This window comes from Orcinus orca, chromosome 21 (genome assembly GCF_937001465.1).
Source record: "Orcinus orca chromosome 21, mOrcOrc1.1, whole genome shotgun sequence".
Classification (NCBI taxonomy): domain Eukaryota; kingdom Metazoa; phylum Chordata; class Mammalia; order Artiodactyla; family Delphinidae; genus Orcinus; species Orcinus orca.
Window position 1 is genome coordinate 35,029,489 of NC_064579.1, and position 15,714 is coordinate 35,045,202.

The 15,714-nt window shown below is 42.3% G+C and overlaps 1 protein-coding gene across 2 annotated transcripts in view; it reads left to right on the forward strand.

Moving 5' to 3' along the window:
- The window catches only part of LOC101287263 (teneurin-3), a 188,336-nt gene that overhangs the window by 72,156 nt on the left and 100,466 nt on the right, over positions 1 to 15,714 (forward strand). For both annotated transcript variants that reach the window (XM_049704146.1, XM_033407828.2), the window contains exons 8-9: positions 759 to 959; positions 7,371 to 7,556. In XM_049704146.1, the coding sequence (XP_049560103.1) occupies positions 759 to 959; positions 7,371 to 7,556 (387 nt within the window). The remainder of the gene's footprint in view (positions 1 to 758; positions 960 to 7,370; positions 7,557 to 15,714) is intronic.

Here is a 15,714-nt window from a genome sequence, read left to right on the forward strand (position 1 = left end):
TAGCATTTTGGCCTCTCTAGAAAGACAGAATATTGAACATAGTATACTGATGGAGAAAAACACATCATGGGTTTGTGCCATAACTGTATAGAATGTTGATAGTCAAGATGCTATACTGTAAAGTGCAGTTGAACTGTTTTTTCAAAAAGCAGAAAAGCACCATTTCCGTTCTTCAGTCAAATGGATTTTATTGATCTGCACACACAAAGTGATGCAATTAAGTCTCTGGAATTAAATTTTCAGGCCATTGACCCTACAAGTGTAAAGTTTTATTGAGTCAAATTGCTAAATTAAATCTCGTCACCTAAAGCACATTAAAGTGAATTAAGAGAGATGGAGAGTCTGCAACTCATTTATTTCTCAAACATTTGAGGGTCCCATACAGCTGTCAGTATTCAGCGGTTATGGATTAGGTCAGCTGATTCAGATTTTGTTATAGAGAAGCCAATACTTATTACTCTCTGATTGGGCAGAACGGAAAGCAATCGTCTGAAACCTCAAGAGCAGAAGTGTGTAATTCACTAGAATTACAAATCCTTGCACGAGTCTCAATTACCTAATGGCACGGTTCTTAATGCTTTATTGTATACACTCTCTGCATTTTTCAGAAACAAGTTCTTGCAAATAAACAGTGGGTAAACATTTGAGTATCCAAAGTGTTCAGGTAAATTAGACTGAGGTGTAATTCTTTGTTCCATATGTACTTGTGTACATCTTCTAGATTTGACCATAAATTTGTTCTCTTTTCTCTCCACTAGCTGATTGTCTAGACCCTGGATGTTCTAATCATGGTGTGTGTATCCATGGGGAATGTCACTGCAATCCAGGATGGGGTGGTAACAATTGTGAAATACTCAAGACCATGTGTCCAGACCAGTGCTCTGGTCATGGAACATATCTTCAAGAAAGGGGCTCCTGCACTTGTGACCCTAATTGGACTGGCCCAGACTGCTCAAATGGTGAGGTTCACACATGCCATACGATTGAGCGCTTAATATTGTTTAGCTACAGGTTACGACATTTTAATTTTTAAAACACACTTCTTATACTTAATATAGATTTTATTAAAGTGAACATTTATAGAAATAAATATTAAAGTAATGAAATCTGTTATCTTATAATATGGAAAGAAACAGGCTTAGTCAATTTGTCATTAAATTTCTCCTTTAGTATTAATGTAAAGAAGAATCTTTCACTTGTGTAAAGCTCTCTCTCTTCTTAACTCTGAAGGCCTGTGTACAGCTTGGAGATTTAAGCACATTATCTCATAAACAGAGAAGCTTCAATTAAAAAATTATGTGACAACAGAAGACTTAATATTATCACAATAAAGAGTAAACATATATAGATATTATGGTGTACATAATGGTTCAACACTGAGTTTTTAATTGTAACTGTATGATTATAATAGAAATGACAGGTAGTAATTTTATCCAATCAGTCACGTTGTTTTTGAGCGCCAGCTCTGTGCATGGCTTTGTGATAAGACTGCAGGGATAAAAGAGTGTCAGTCATCCCTGCCCTGTAGAATACTGGCTTTCAAGTTTTTGACCATGACCTAAATAACGTGTGGTCTTAAATACATTTTTACATTGTGACCTCATATACATATATGTGCATATACTCACATCACTGAAACAAAAGGTTTACAAAGTGATATACACTGATACTTTCTCCCAAGTCTATTCTACTTTTTTTAATGCCGGTTGCAACCCATGCAACGAGTGCGACCCACTCGTTAGTCATACAGTTTGAAAAGATGCTGTTCTAGTCTAGATTACAGTTTAATTGGGGAGATGAGATAAACACACATGACATACTTAGAAACCAGTGTGTTCCAGTATAATATTCTATTGAGTTACATGGACTAATGTGCTAAATCAGTCAGGATTTAGATCCTGCCTTGATGCCTACTGAAAGTTGTCACGGAGATTTGTAACATTTCTTGCCTTCTTTTGAAGATTGTAGTTAGTGTGGAGGTTGAGGGAATATTTTTTGACTAGGGAAACAGTATTAGAAAGTACTTACGAGCGTGGATTCTGAAATCCGATGTTTGGGTTCATATTCAATCTGTACTACTTGATACCTGTATTCCCTAGGGAAATTACCGTATGCTTCAGTTTGCTCATCTATAAAATGGATTTAATCATAAGACATTCTTTCCAGAGATGCTGCTGTGGGAATTGCTTGAATTGATGCATGTGAAGTAAATACTTAGTACAAAGCTTAGCCCATAATAAATTCTAAATACAGCTGCCACCACCTTTACTACTACTGCTGCTGCTGCTACCATTACCAAAGACACGACTGTGAGAATCTCACTACATACAGGGGACAGTGATGACAGAGTATTTGGAGGTAAAAACTGAGTTGGGCCCAATTATGAGGGACACATTAGACAATGGAGAATTCACTAACAATAATGATGCCCCTGATATGACGAGAACAGTGGTCCAGAACTACCCCGTGGATCAGACGTCAGAGAGAACAGTGAAACCTGAGCACTAGAAGACACTGTGGCGGGCTTTCCCAGAAGGCACCGTGGCGGCTTTCCCGGAAGGCACCGTGGCGGGCTTTCCCGGAAGGCACCGTGGCGGGCTTTCCCAGAAGGGCGAAGGGATGAGAGCACAGTCCCTTGGAGTTAGTGGAAATGAAAAGGATAAACTGAGGGACGTTTAAAGGCAAAACAGACAGGACTTGCTGAAAAAACGGAACATAAAATAGGGTGAGAAGAGCTGGAAGTCTGAGGCAAGGGAGATTGGGGTTGGTGTTCATGTCTCTGAAAGAGGCGAGAAAGTTGGGAAGAGGTGAGAATCACCAAGTCGGCAGAACGCAGGCGTGGCAGTGGGAGGCGAGTGAGAGGTAGAGACGGTGACGACTTCTGTTTGGACCAACTGAGCAAAAATAAATTAAAAAGCAGGAAAAGAAGAGAAGGAAGAATGAGGACAAGAGAAGAAGGAGGAGGAAAAGGAAACGCAGAGGAGGATAAACAGAAGGGGGGGCGAAGGACAGATTTTATGAGCAGTGTCAGGTACATAAAAATATCGTGCAGAAGCCTTGGATTCAGACAATCCTTGTCTACTCTTAACCCTGCCCACACCTATTGCCCTCTGAACACCTGCTGTTTAACAGTAAGTGGTTAAGAAACAGGGATTCTGCAGCTGACCTGCCTGGGTTCAGATCTAGGACTGGCTATTTCCTAGCTATGTGATGTTGGACAAGTTATGTAACTTCTGTGCCTCCGCATATCTGTAAAATGGGAATACTAATAGTGCCACCTTATATACAATTGTTGTAAGGGGTAAATGACTTAGTATGTGAAAAGCACTTATGATAGGGCTTTATGCGTAGTAAGTACTCCGTAAGTGTTAGCCATTAAGAAGGACTGGTGGTGGCATTGGTAATAGTTATGGTGGTCGAATTCCAAAGGCTAATTGTAGGTCATCATACTTAATTCCTCATCAATTCAGAGGCACTTCCACATAAAAGTATTGATTGGCTATAGTTCCCCAAATATGAAATTTATGAAATGAAACTAATATAATCTATTAACCTAATGGCATAAACCTAAATGAAATCTTGCTAGTAGCTAATTAACATGCTTATTTTAAGGGAGGAAAAAAAGACTCATAGTTTTTACAAATCACTCTTTCTTGGCATTTTGAGGAACTTGGGTAACAGGTTTGCTGCCCTATGCGTCAATATCGGCATGAAAGATTCATGGGCCGCTCTTCACCTATTACACATTGAATTTCGGAAGCCCAAACTAAAGAAAGTCTTATATAGGCTAATTTGTGGTATTGATGGAAAACTTCTGCTGACCCCATAAGTAGATATCCTAGTTAGAGAAACAGTTTATGAGTTTTCTTCCTGCTCGCCCCCTCACGTTTCTTTTTCCTCCTTTCTTTTCTTCCCCTCTCTCGTCCCCTCTCCTCCCTTCCCCTTTTCTCTTTCTTCCGCCCCTCCTTTTCCTCTGCTTCCCTCATCTGTGGCCGTACATTGTTGAAGGCAACCAGGGTTTACAGTTGCTTATTATTGCTTCACAGAAATGTGAGTTGATTCAGAGAGCTTGGAAAACCAGAGACTGTGGTTAGAAAATGCGAATGCATGACTGTTAGAGTTGGCAAGGAGTAAAGGATACATAAGTAAAAACCCACATTGGGGCCAGCACTATAGAGGGCCTTGAGTGTCTCACTGAAGAGTTTTAAGAAATCATCACCAACCAAGGTTTATCAAGCATGGGCACATGGCATTGTTTCAAATAACACATGGGGACTTCCCTGGTGGCGCAGTGGTTAAGAATCCGCCTGCCAATGCAGGGGACACGGGTTCGAGCCCTGGTCCAGGAAGATCCCACATGCCGCGGAGCAACTAAGCCCGTGCACCACAACTACTCAGCCTGTGCTCTAGAGCCCGCGAGCCACAACTACTGAGCCCACGTGCCACAACTACTGAAGCCCATGCACCTAGAGCCTGTGCTCCGCAACAAGAGAAGCCACCGCGATGAGAAGCCTGCGCACCCCAACGAAGAGTAGCCCCTGCTCGCCGGAACTAGAGAAAGCCCACGCGTAGCAATGAAGACCAAACGCAGCCAAAAATAAGTAAATAAATTACACATTAACTCATTTTGTCCTCCACTTAAAAAATATAATTACAAGAGCAAAATAGGCATTTAGCTCTTTCTTTTGAGTTTTTATTTACATTTCCAGCTTCTATATTAAAGATGTAAAACTCCAATTAAAGTTTATAGATATTGTATACAGTTACTTGATTCGGGCCTCTTACGCCTCCATCAGTGAAACAGGCATAATAATACTAGCTATAAAACAATACTTGTTTGAAATATTGTCATTGTAGTTTGTTTCCCACAGTTATCCAAGTAGGCAAGGAATAATGAAATAGCCCCTTTTTTTTGTTCTGTATAAAGTTACTTAGTACATTACCAGAATTATTTTATAAAGGATGGTTTGTAATTGATATTAAATAGCTCAAAAGTTAATTTGGTCTTCTTCATAAAATGGTATTGCTATAAATAGCAAAAAAAAAAGGATATAAATGTTAATTAAAAGATTAAATTGGTTGCCAAAATTACATATCACTGTTACATATTTAGACTGATTTTTTTCATACTGATGTAATTATTTTGCTAGCTGAAAACCTAATTTTACCTGTATACAAAATGACCACTTAGACATAATGAGTGAAGGTCTTCATCCTATTCATCTTTAAATCCCTAATGCAAAATACACACTTAACACATGTTAAACTCTCAATATAGAGAGTTGAATAATGAACACAGTATGCTTCTTTGGGAGAAAGTAATTAAGCACAGGAAAAAACTTCATTAAACTTTGCTATTTGCTGCCAAAAGACAGAAAACTTACTTAGAATTATTAGTAAAGATCTCAAATACGCATATAGTCATCCTGTGAAAACATCTGGGTTCACCTGCCTCCAATCCGTCTGCACATTCTCATTGAAAGTTTACAAAAACACCGTTGTTAATTTCCATTTGTGACTTAAAAGTTTACTTGCAGTAGAATTTGGAATTTCTAACCTATTGAATCCTAAAGCAAAACACTTTACCAGCTGCCTCTTTTGTTGTTGTGGAAATGACCTTCAGAGATCTAAATTCAATAGGAGAGTAGATTTTACACCTGAAGAAACATTTGGTTAAGCTGCTGAAAGAGAAGAAATGAATTATTTCCATCAGAAAGTTTATAGGTTTGAAAGCAACAGAGGTTTCCTCTCTCTTCAGCAGCAGTTTGTCCATTAATTAGCCCTTCAATTCCACTTCAATTAAATTAACTCTAATTAATAAGTTCATTACAAAGATTGACGCACCTTGCTCAAAGCGAGTGTGCTAATCGCTGCTAAACACCTTCACCCTAATGAAAAATTGATTCGATTGAATAAAAAAGGGAACCTCAGAAAGAAACCTCGCTCTTCTGAGCTGAGGTGACGTTCTGTTCCTCTGAAGTTAATCAAACCATCTTGGATCTTTTAATCAAAAATTTAATTCAAAGGAGATAGAAAATGTGGCATGAAAAAAACCACATACCACTCTCCTCCAGTTCATAGTCCTGGCTCTTGTTTACAACTCTCACTGAGCCTGGATGTGGTGTCTAAAACTCTTCAGCCCTGTGAATTCCAGTGTCTGAGAAACGTTTTATTTGGTCAATGAAAGGGGGACATGTGATCATGTGACTACATAAACAGTGATTATTTCTTAATTTTAAAATTCAGCTGTAGTCGTTTTCTGTCAGAAACGATCTCAGGTTTTTACTGTTGAAAGAAAACCAAAACTAAACAGTAGTCTTCCAATCTTAAGAAAAAAGCTCATTTTATTTAACTTTATATGTGAAGAGTGAAAAATAAAATAACCCTCAAAGTTCTGTCTGTCTGTCTCTCTCAATTGGTTCTAGTCAAATAAAGCTTCTAAGAAAGTTTTTTAAGAAAAAAATTATTTCAGACGCCTGAATTCTATTTTAACAACCTAACCTGTTGTTACCGTTCTTAAAGTCCTTTGGTCACTTGTGCCCTTTTCGGTAATTCTAGTAATTGAAAATCCTTGTTTTGCAAATGCCAGAGCCGGCAGTTCTATATATTATTAAACCGGCTTTCTACTATGGTTTTGCTTAGCAACTTTTATCTGTCAACTGTACAAATATACTTAATAGGAAAAACAACAGCTTCTTTTATTTAACCAGCACGTCTCTGTGTCAGGAGCAAGCTAAAGTGCATGCTAAAGTAGATTCTTTTCTCTTTTTTTTACGCTTTTTTTTTATAAAAGATTCTTTTCAGTGGAAGTTTCTGAATATTTAAAAAAATTAAACCATAGGATTAAAAATAATCCCTTTTCAGTTTTTGCTGTATGGGTGAAACCTAACTCCTGTTAGATACCTGACATACACAGACACTTAAATATTTCGTAAATTTTATATCAATTTGATGTATGTGTGCCTGTGTTCCTGCCTGTCGAAAGATACTCCTGGAAACAGGTATGTCAGGGATGTGTGCGTACAGTTTCCTCTCCTTATGAATCATTTGTTCTGTTTTGTTAGTAGCGTGTGTGTGTGTAAGCACATATATAATACAGAAAATTGTTTATAACATAACTACCATGTGCATTTTACGCCCAATCGTGGCAGCATATAAAATGGAACAAAGAAAGCAAACTACGTCTGTCGCTCCTAGCCCTCGATGCTGCCATCTACTTAGTAGGTAAATGCTTTCGTACGTATGCTCAGAGACTTTGTTCTTCACCTTGTTGACGCGCGGAGTTTGAGACGAAGCGCTTCTCCCTCGCTCCCCGTCTCACTCGCCGCTGCTCTCCTCTCCTGCCCGGCTTCCTCTCTTTCTCCCCCCAGAGATCTGTTCCGCGGACTGCGGCTCGCACGGCGTCTGCATGGGGGGCGCCTGCCGCTGTGAAGAAGGCTGGACGGGCCCAGCGTGCAGTCAGAGAGCCTGCCACCCGCGCTGCGCCGAGCACGGCACCTGCAGGGACGGCAAGTGTGAATGCAGCCAGGGCTGGAACGGCGAGCACTGCACCATCGGTAGGCCGGCCGCGCCCCGCCCCGCCCCCAGAGCGCCCCGCCCCGCCCCGCGGGCCTGCTGCTCACCTCGGGAAAGCTCCTCCCCCCCCCACCCGTTAGCTTTTCCTGTCCTGTGTTCAGAAGGAGTGGCCGCTAAGGAAGGGTCTCAGGTCCCAACGGCAGCCCAGTTCTTTTTAGAGCCGCTGTCTCAAGTATCGAGTGTAAGAATGTTCTGTGCATGGTGCTGGGGGACGGCCGCCGAGACTGACTCGCGTAAGGCTGATTTCGCCGTGTAACGGCAGTATTCTTTACTTGAAGAAAGAGATTCCCAGTATGTAGCCTTTGGGGCTCCTGTAGATTCCAGAATCACACGTCTTAGCACCTGTCCATCTGTTTGCGTCTCTGAAAGGAGGCTGGAGTCTTTATGACTTTATCCTGTAGCACCATGAGGAAGGAAGTAGAATACAATACACCCATCTAGCTTTTCCACAACAGTTTTATATGCTTAACACTTCTTAAAATACGGTGATGTTCTAGCACGTCTGTTGGTTAAATAAGACAAATAGGTGTTTAAGATCAAACTCTTAGTATATAAATGGTATTTCGCCTGGATACAGAAGCACCCGGAACATACATACTAGTTCCATATTTTCAAGGTCTTCAGTGCCTTTGCTTTCACCGTTTGAGTCACTGAAATGAAAACGTCTATTTAAAGAAAATACAACAAAAGTAAGTAATACAGTGCTACCTCACTTCAGTGAAAATGTACAATATTAATTAGAAATGGCACAGTCCTACAAAAATCTCATAATTTGAGGAATGGTTTTTCTCCACATTTATGTCTGTAGGGTAAGATTGGACAGAGCTGTTGGTGGAGTCTTGACATAGTGAAGGATTTCTTCTTCCAGTGCATCTCTAAGTTTATGTACTTTAAAAAAAAAAACGCATTGGTTAGCCAAGATTTTTTTTCACAGGAAAATTGAAATCACTTACATTTTATAAGCTGTCACAAATGACATCTCTGCAGAATTTCCAGGAAGGCTCTTTTCAAATCATCTGTTTCAGGGGTCCCACTATCACCCCCCCCCCCACCCTCACCGACATGTGGTGATCCGCTGGAAGGGCCCTCTCGGCACAGTTGTGCTCAGGGCTATAGACGTTTCCAGAAAGGGGAAAGACTCATCAGGTGGTGTCTGCAGGAATCCACATCCAGGTTTTCCAGGCTCCTTGTCTCCCACCAGGAGAGGTCACAAGAACCATGCCCCTTTCTCCAGCAGGGAAATGCAGCAACATATGTGCAGTGTTTCCGCCCGTTTGAGGTTGAGAGTTAAAAGGTTTTTATTGGGGCTGCTCAGCGAGGTAGCCTGTGTCAGCCACAGCCATGAAAATTCCAGGCTCTCCAAAGAAGAGCAGATGTTCAGTGCTGCAGGTGCGCAAAATAACCTCATCAGTGTAGGGAACTCCACCTTTCCAGATGCTGGCCAAGGGCCAGCCCTGCAGACGTCTGAAGATCAGGCCTTTATGTTAACTCTTACCTGCGAATCATACCTACGGTGTCACCTGTTGAAGGTGAGCTACTGCCAGCAACTGGGGAGCTTGTAGTCCTACTGGGGTAAACTGCAAAGTGCTCATCCCCAGCAGCTGGCCCGGATGTGGCTTCCCCTCCTCTGCTCTTTAAGGGAGGCTCCGCAGGGCAGTGCAGTGACTGCCTGTTGTTCACGTGAGCCGCACTTGGGAGCTGCTACGGTAAGGCGGAAAATGGTTGACAGTCACGATTTGCGTATTTTCTGTGGACATGCAGAGGGCAATGTAATATCCCTGTGACCAAACAGCATCATGCTGCAATCCCAGAGTGCACGCACACGAGAGGCGGGGCAGGAACAACATACCTGTAAACATACACCATCGTTGTTCATGACCCCAGCACCCCCCTCATCCTAAGTGAACTGATTCTAGCTAGAGGGAAAATGTTATATATTTGACTATTTGTAGCCTGGGAAGTACAACCCACACTTGTATATATAGCTTGGAAAACGAGGAGGTGTACTATAAAGTTATCCACGAGCAGATTTAACTTTCCAACCAGCAGTCACCAAACAAATCATTCTCTGGGTGTCCTCATTGACCTTGGTCATATTACATGGTTAATTTCCCATGGAGGAGCTGTTCTTGAACAACTTTCCAGTTGTCTAGGAACAAACGGGATTTTTGCTAGGCGCAGGTCCTGTTGTTATAATTTAACGTGTCTTGCTGTGGTTGTTAATAATTCCATTTTCTATTGTTTCGTTTTATTTTGTTGCTTTTATACTCTGTATGAGTAACAGCGTGGAAGTAAAGGACCTGTGTCATTTAAAAATAAATCTTTGAAGTGAACCGTTTAAGAGATGTAGAGAACCTTTAAATCATTGTTTTGCTCTTTTGTACTCTCAGAAGTAGTTATTCCAAGTTTTTGCATACGAAGATCCAGTTGCCTTTCCCTGTCTACTTCCTACCTGTGTGTATGTCCACAGTGAAGTCTCAGGGGTCCTTTAAAAGGAGGCCTTTGTGAGCCACTGATTAAACAGCGCAGGAAACTACAGTATATTTTCTCGTTCAGGAGAGTTCCTGTTCTGTTCATTTCGTCTCAATTTCAACAGTTAGGCATCTGGCTGGAAGGAGCTTTCACTTTATGAAAGGACGCTCGTAAATCAGCAAGATTTTTTGTCCCTTCTCCATATTATCTGCCGTCTCATTGAATACAAACAGGGAGGTTAATTGGAAGAGAGATGGAGGAGAAATTAAACAGTTAGAAGCAAACAGAAGTTCCCAATAGAAAGCAAAGAATATTCTTCATTAGTCATCTTGCTGTCTTCATAAAGTTTTCATGCTTTCATAAAACCATAGGCATTTTGAGAGTAAAATATGTTATGAGTTTAGAGTATTCACTGAGCACCCAACTACCTGAAGGGATTCCACCCTGATATTTTTATGAGCGTGTTTGTACTTTCCTCTCCTTATGAATCATGTATTCAGTGAATTCGGCATATTCGTCCTCAGGTTTGTTGTCCCAAGTCCTTCTTTTTTCTTGAGTTAGACTTTGACTAGTGATGTATGCAGATAAAAAAATGAAACAAAGGGAAATCCACTTGTAGCATTACTATGATTAAAATGAATATTTCTCCCTTCCTCCCCAAAACCCACTTAGGATTGTTGGACCCTTTCATTAATAAAGAGAAGTTACATGATTGAACCACATGAAATAAGCGCCAGCAATGATTACTGACATGGTTTAGTACTAACAGCGCCGGCATAGATGCTCAAGTAGCATAATGTCATCCTTTGTAAGCGAACATGCGTAATTGGCCAAATGATTATCATACTCATTCTCCTCTCTTTGTTCTTCATAAGATCGGAAAGATGTAAGGACATTTAGAGGATCCAGAAGCTAGTTTAAAAATATTAAATGTAAGTAAGTGGTTTCTAAATAATAGTTGACATAATTAGAATGTTATTGTGGCATTTCTGTATGGAAAAGCTTCAACAGTTCTGTACTGTGAGAGCTGTGGTGGTTCAAGGTCCGATCTCTGAACTGGGAGATACTTGGCCTGATTCAGTAAGCTCACCGTTTGTAATGTATTTAACTGGAACCGGAATCTGTAAACAGGCAAAGGCAACTCAGTTGGTTTGGCTCTCTCTTTTCTTCTTGCTTAGGAAGAGAGGGGCCAGTTATCTGATTGGCCTGTGCTTGGAATTAATGGGGCACAGAAGCAACATAAATATCACGCCAGCCTCTACTGAGCACATGTTTGGAGGCAGAATCCGTAAAAGTGCAACGCTAACTAAATATCCTGGGCAATGATAAATCCTAAGTACCAAATTTTGAGTAGTATTAACCTGTACCTTCTCCAGGAAATACTCTTTTTAGCAATTGCTGGAGAAAAGTTGCCCCTACAAGCATCTATTTGTATTGGAGAGCAGGGGAGGCCGTAGATGAGACTGTGACCCAAAGGGTGGGGAAGGGGGAGATTGGATAACAGCTGCTTGTTATCTACGCGGGGGTTGTTACAAAGGTGAGGAAGGCTCAGATCTCTGTGGATAGCGAATCCCCTTCTGGAGGCTGATCTGCATTTCCCATTGCCCCACAGACACAAATGGAGAAACTGGGTTTACATTGTTTAAAAGTTGCTTAGGTCCACAATTACTGAGCCTGCTCGTCTGGAGCCTGTGCTCCGCAACAAGAGGGGCCGCGATGGTGAGAGGCCTGCGCACCGCGATGAAGAGTGGCCCCCACTTGCCGCAGCTAGAGAAAGCCCTCACACAGAAACGAAGAGCCAACACAGCCATAAATAAATAAATAAATAAATAAAATTAAAAAAACAAAGTTGCTTAGGTTGGAAACATATTTAAATGGTGGAACAAGATCCCAAAGGGAGACTTCCGGGAAGATGGCGGAAGAGTAAGACGCGGAGATCACCTTCCTCCCCACAGATACACCAGAAATACATCTACGCGTGGAACAACTCCTACGGAGCACCTACTGAACGCTGGCAGAAGACCTCAGACCTCCCAAAAGGCAAGGAACCCCCCACGTACCTGGTTAGGGCAAAAGAAAAAACTAAACAGAGACAAAAGGATAGGGACGGGTCCTGCACCAGCGGGAGAGAGCTGTGAAGGAGGAACAGTGTCCACACACTAGGAAGCCCCTTCGCGGGTGGAGACTTCGGGAGGCGGAGTGGGGGAGCTTGGGAGCCGCGGAGGAGAGCACAGCCACAGGGGTGCGGAGGGCAAAGCGGAGAGATTCCAGCGCAGAGGATCGGGCCGACCGGCACTCACCAGCCGAGAGGCTTGTCTGCTCGCCCGCCGGGGCGGGCGGGACTGGGAGCTGAGGCTCCGGCTTTTGTCGGAGCGCCGGGAGAGGACTGAGGTTGGCGGCGTGAACACAGCCTGCAGGGCGTTGGTGCGCCGCGTCTGGCCGGGAGAGAGTCCGGGGAGGGGTCTGGACCTGCCGAAGAGGCAAGAGACTTTTACGTCCCTCTTTGTTTCCTGGTGCACGAGGAGAGGGGATTAAGAACGCTGCTTGAGAGAGCTCCAGGGACGGGCGCGAGCCGCGGCTAAAAGTGCGGAGCCCAGAGACGGACATGGGACGCTAAGGCCGCTGCTGCTGCCGCCGCCAGGAGGCCTGTGTGCGAACGCAGGTCACTAGCCACACGCCCTTCCGGGGAGCCTGTGCAGCCCGCCACTGCCAGGGTCCCGGGATCCAGGGACAACTCGCCCGGGAGATCGCACGGCGCGCCTCAGGCTGCAACGTCACGCCGGCCTCTGCCGCTGCAGGCCCGCCCCACACTCCGTGACCCTCCCTACCCCCCGGCCTGAGTGAGCCAGAGCCTCCGAATCAGCGGCTCCTTTAACCCCGTCCTGTCTGAGCAAAGAACAGACGCCCTCCGGCGACCTACACTCACAGGCGGGGCCAAATCCAAAGCTGAGCCCCTGGGAGCTGTGAGAACAAAGAAGAGAAAGGGAAATCTCTCCCAGCAGCCTCAGAAGCAGCGGATTAAAGCTCCACAATCAACTTGATATACCCTGCATCTGTGGAATACCTGAATAGTCAACGAATCATCCCAAATTAAGGAGCCCTGTGGATGAAAGGCTCTTGGTGCTGCAGCCAGGAGTCAGTGCTGTGCCTCTGAGGTGGGAGAGCCAACTTCAGGACACTGGTCCACAAGAGGCCTCCCAGCTGCACATAATATCAAACAGCAAAAATCTCCGAGAGATCTCCATCTCAACGCCAGCACCCAGCTTCACTCAACGACCAGCAAGCTACAGTGCTGGACATCCTATGCCAAACAACTAGCAAGACAGGAACACAACCCCACCCATTAGCAGAGAGGCTGCCCAAAATCATAGTAAGTCTACAGACACCCCAAAACACACCACCAGACGTGGACCTGCCCACCAGAAAGACAAGATCCAGCCTCATACACCAGAACACAGGCACTAGTACCCTCCACCAGGAAGCCGACACAACCCACTGAACCAACCTTAGCCACTGGGGACAGACACAAAAAACAACAGGAACTACGAACCTTCAGCCTGCAAAAAAGGAGACCACAAACACAGTAAGATAAGCAAAATGAAAAGACAGAAAAACACACAGCAGATGAAGGAGCAAGATAAAAACCCACCAGACCTAACAAATGAAGAGGAAATAGGCAGTCTACCGGAAAAAGAATTCAGAATAATGATAGTAAGGTTGATCCGAAATCTTGGAGATAGAATGGACAATAGAATGGACAAAATGCAAGAATCAGTTAACAAGGACCTAGAAGAACTAAAGATGAAACAGGCAACGATGAACAACACAATAAATGAAATTAAAAGTACTCTAGATGGGATCAATAGCAGAATAACTGAGGCAGAAGAACGGATAAGTGACCTGGAAGATAAAATAGTGGAAATAACTACTGCAGAGCAGAATAAAGAAAAAAGAATGAAAAGAACTGAGGACAGTCTCAGAGACCTCTGGGACAACATTAAACGCACCAACATTCGAATTATAGGGGTTCCAGAAGAAGAAGAGAAAAAGAAAGGGACTGAGAAAATATTTGAAGAGATTATAGTTGAAAACTTCCCTAATATGGGAAAGGAAATAGTTAATCAAGTCCAGGAAGCACAGAGAGTCCCATACAGGATAAATCCAAGGAGAAATACGCCAAGACACATATTAATCAAACTGTCAAAAATTAAATACAAAGAAAACATATTAAAAGCAGCAAGGGAAAAACAACAAATAACACACAAGGGAATCCCCATAAGGTTAACAGCTGATCTTTCAGCAGAAACTCTGCAAGCCAGAAGGGAGTGGCAGGACATATTGAAAGTGTTGAAGGAGAAAAACCTGCAACCAAGAATACTCTACCCAGCAAGGATCTCATTCAGATTTGATGGAGAAATTAAAACCTTTACAGACAAGCAAAAGCTGAGAGAGTTCAGCACCACCAAACCAGCTCTACAACAACTGCTAAAGGAACTTCTCTAGGCAAGAAACACAAAAGAAGGAAAAGACCTACAATAACAAACCCCAAACAATTAAGAAAATGGGAATGGGAACACACATATCGATAATTACCTTAAATGTAAATGGACTAAATGCTCCCACCAAAAGACACAGATTGGCTGAATGGATACAAAAACAAGACCCATATATTTGCTGTCTACAAGAGACCCACTTCAGACCTAGAGACACATACAGACTGAAAGTAAGGGGATGGAAAAAGGTATTTCATGCAAATGGAAACCAAAAGAAAGCTGGAGTAGCAATTCTCATATAAGTTATATATATATATATATATATATATATATATATATATATATATGTAGTTTGCTTGAGTGCAGTGTTTTTTGTTTTCTGTACTGAATTCATTAGCATGGGTCGGTATAAAATTTAGCATAGGTCAATATGTAATTTGTAAACTAATAAGGTCTTAAAAGTGAGGAATTAAGTCTTTTAAATTTAATTATTTATTGCAAAGAGCAGAATAGCATACATAAACAGGTGCCTAAGGAAAACTTGTATTCTAATATGGAACTCTCATGAACACCTTTTTTTTTTCTTCTAACGGTATGATAGTAGGCCATTTGATTATTTTTATGGCTTTAACTTTACAACAATGAAATATTCGTAAATTTTAAAAAGTATTTTTCTTTATTTGATGCGGGTGGGATACTGGAGAAATGAAAGGTCAAACATCTATTGAGGAATCCATACTTGTCTATATATTGTGTACTTTTATTTCAAGAACTGATTTAAAATTCCTAAAAGGATGCTATAATAAGTTATAATGCCATTTTACAGACTGAATTAAGTGAATTTCAGGGAGGTATGAAACTTGCCTAAGGCTATCCAGCTACCAAGCGGTAGAAGTGAGAATTAAATCCAGGTATACCTATAAAAAAAAATAAAAAAATAAAAAAAAAAAAAAAGAAGGCGAGGGCAGCACCAGGGTATGGGGTTGTTAGTTTTATAGGGGTGAGTAATTTCATATGCTGATGAGTGGGAGGAGTATTCCAGCTATTTTGGGGAAGGGGTGGGGATTTCTAGGAATTGAGCCACCGCCCACTTTTTGACCTTTATGGTCATCCTTGGAACTGTCGTGGCACCTGTGGGTGTGTCGCTTAGCTTGCTGATGTGTTACAATGAGTG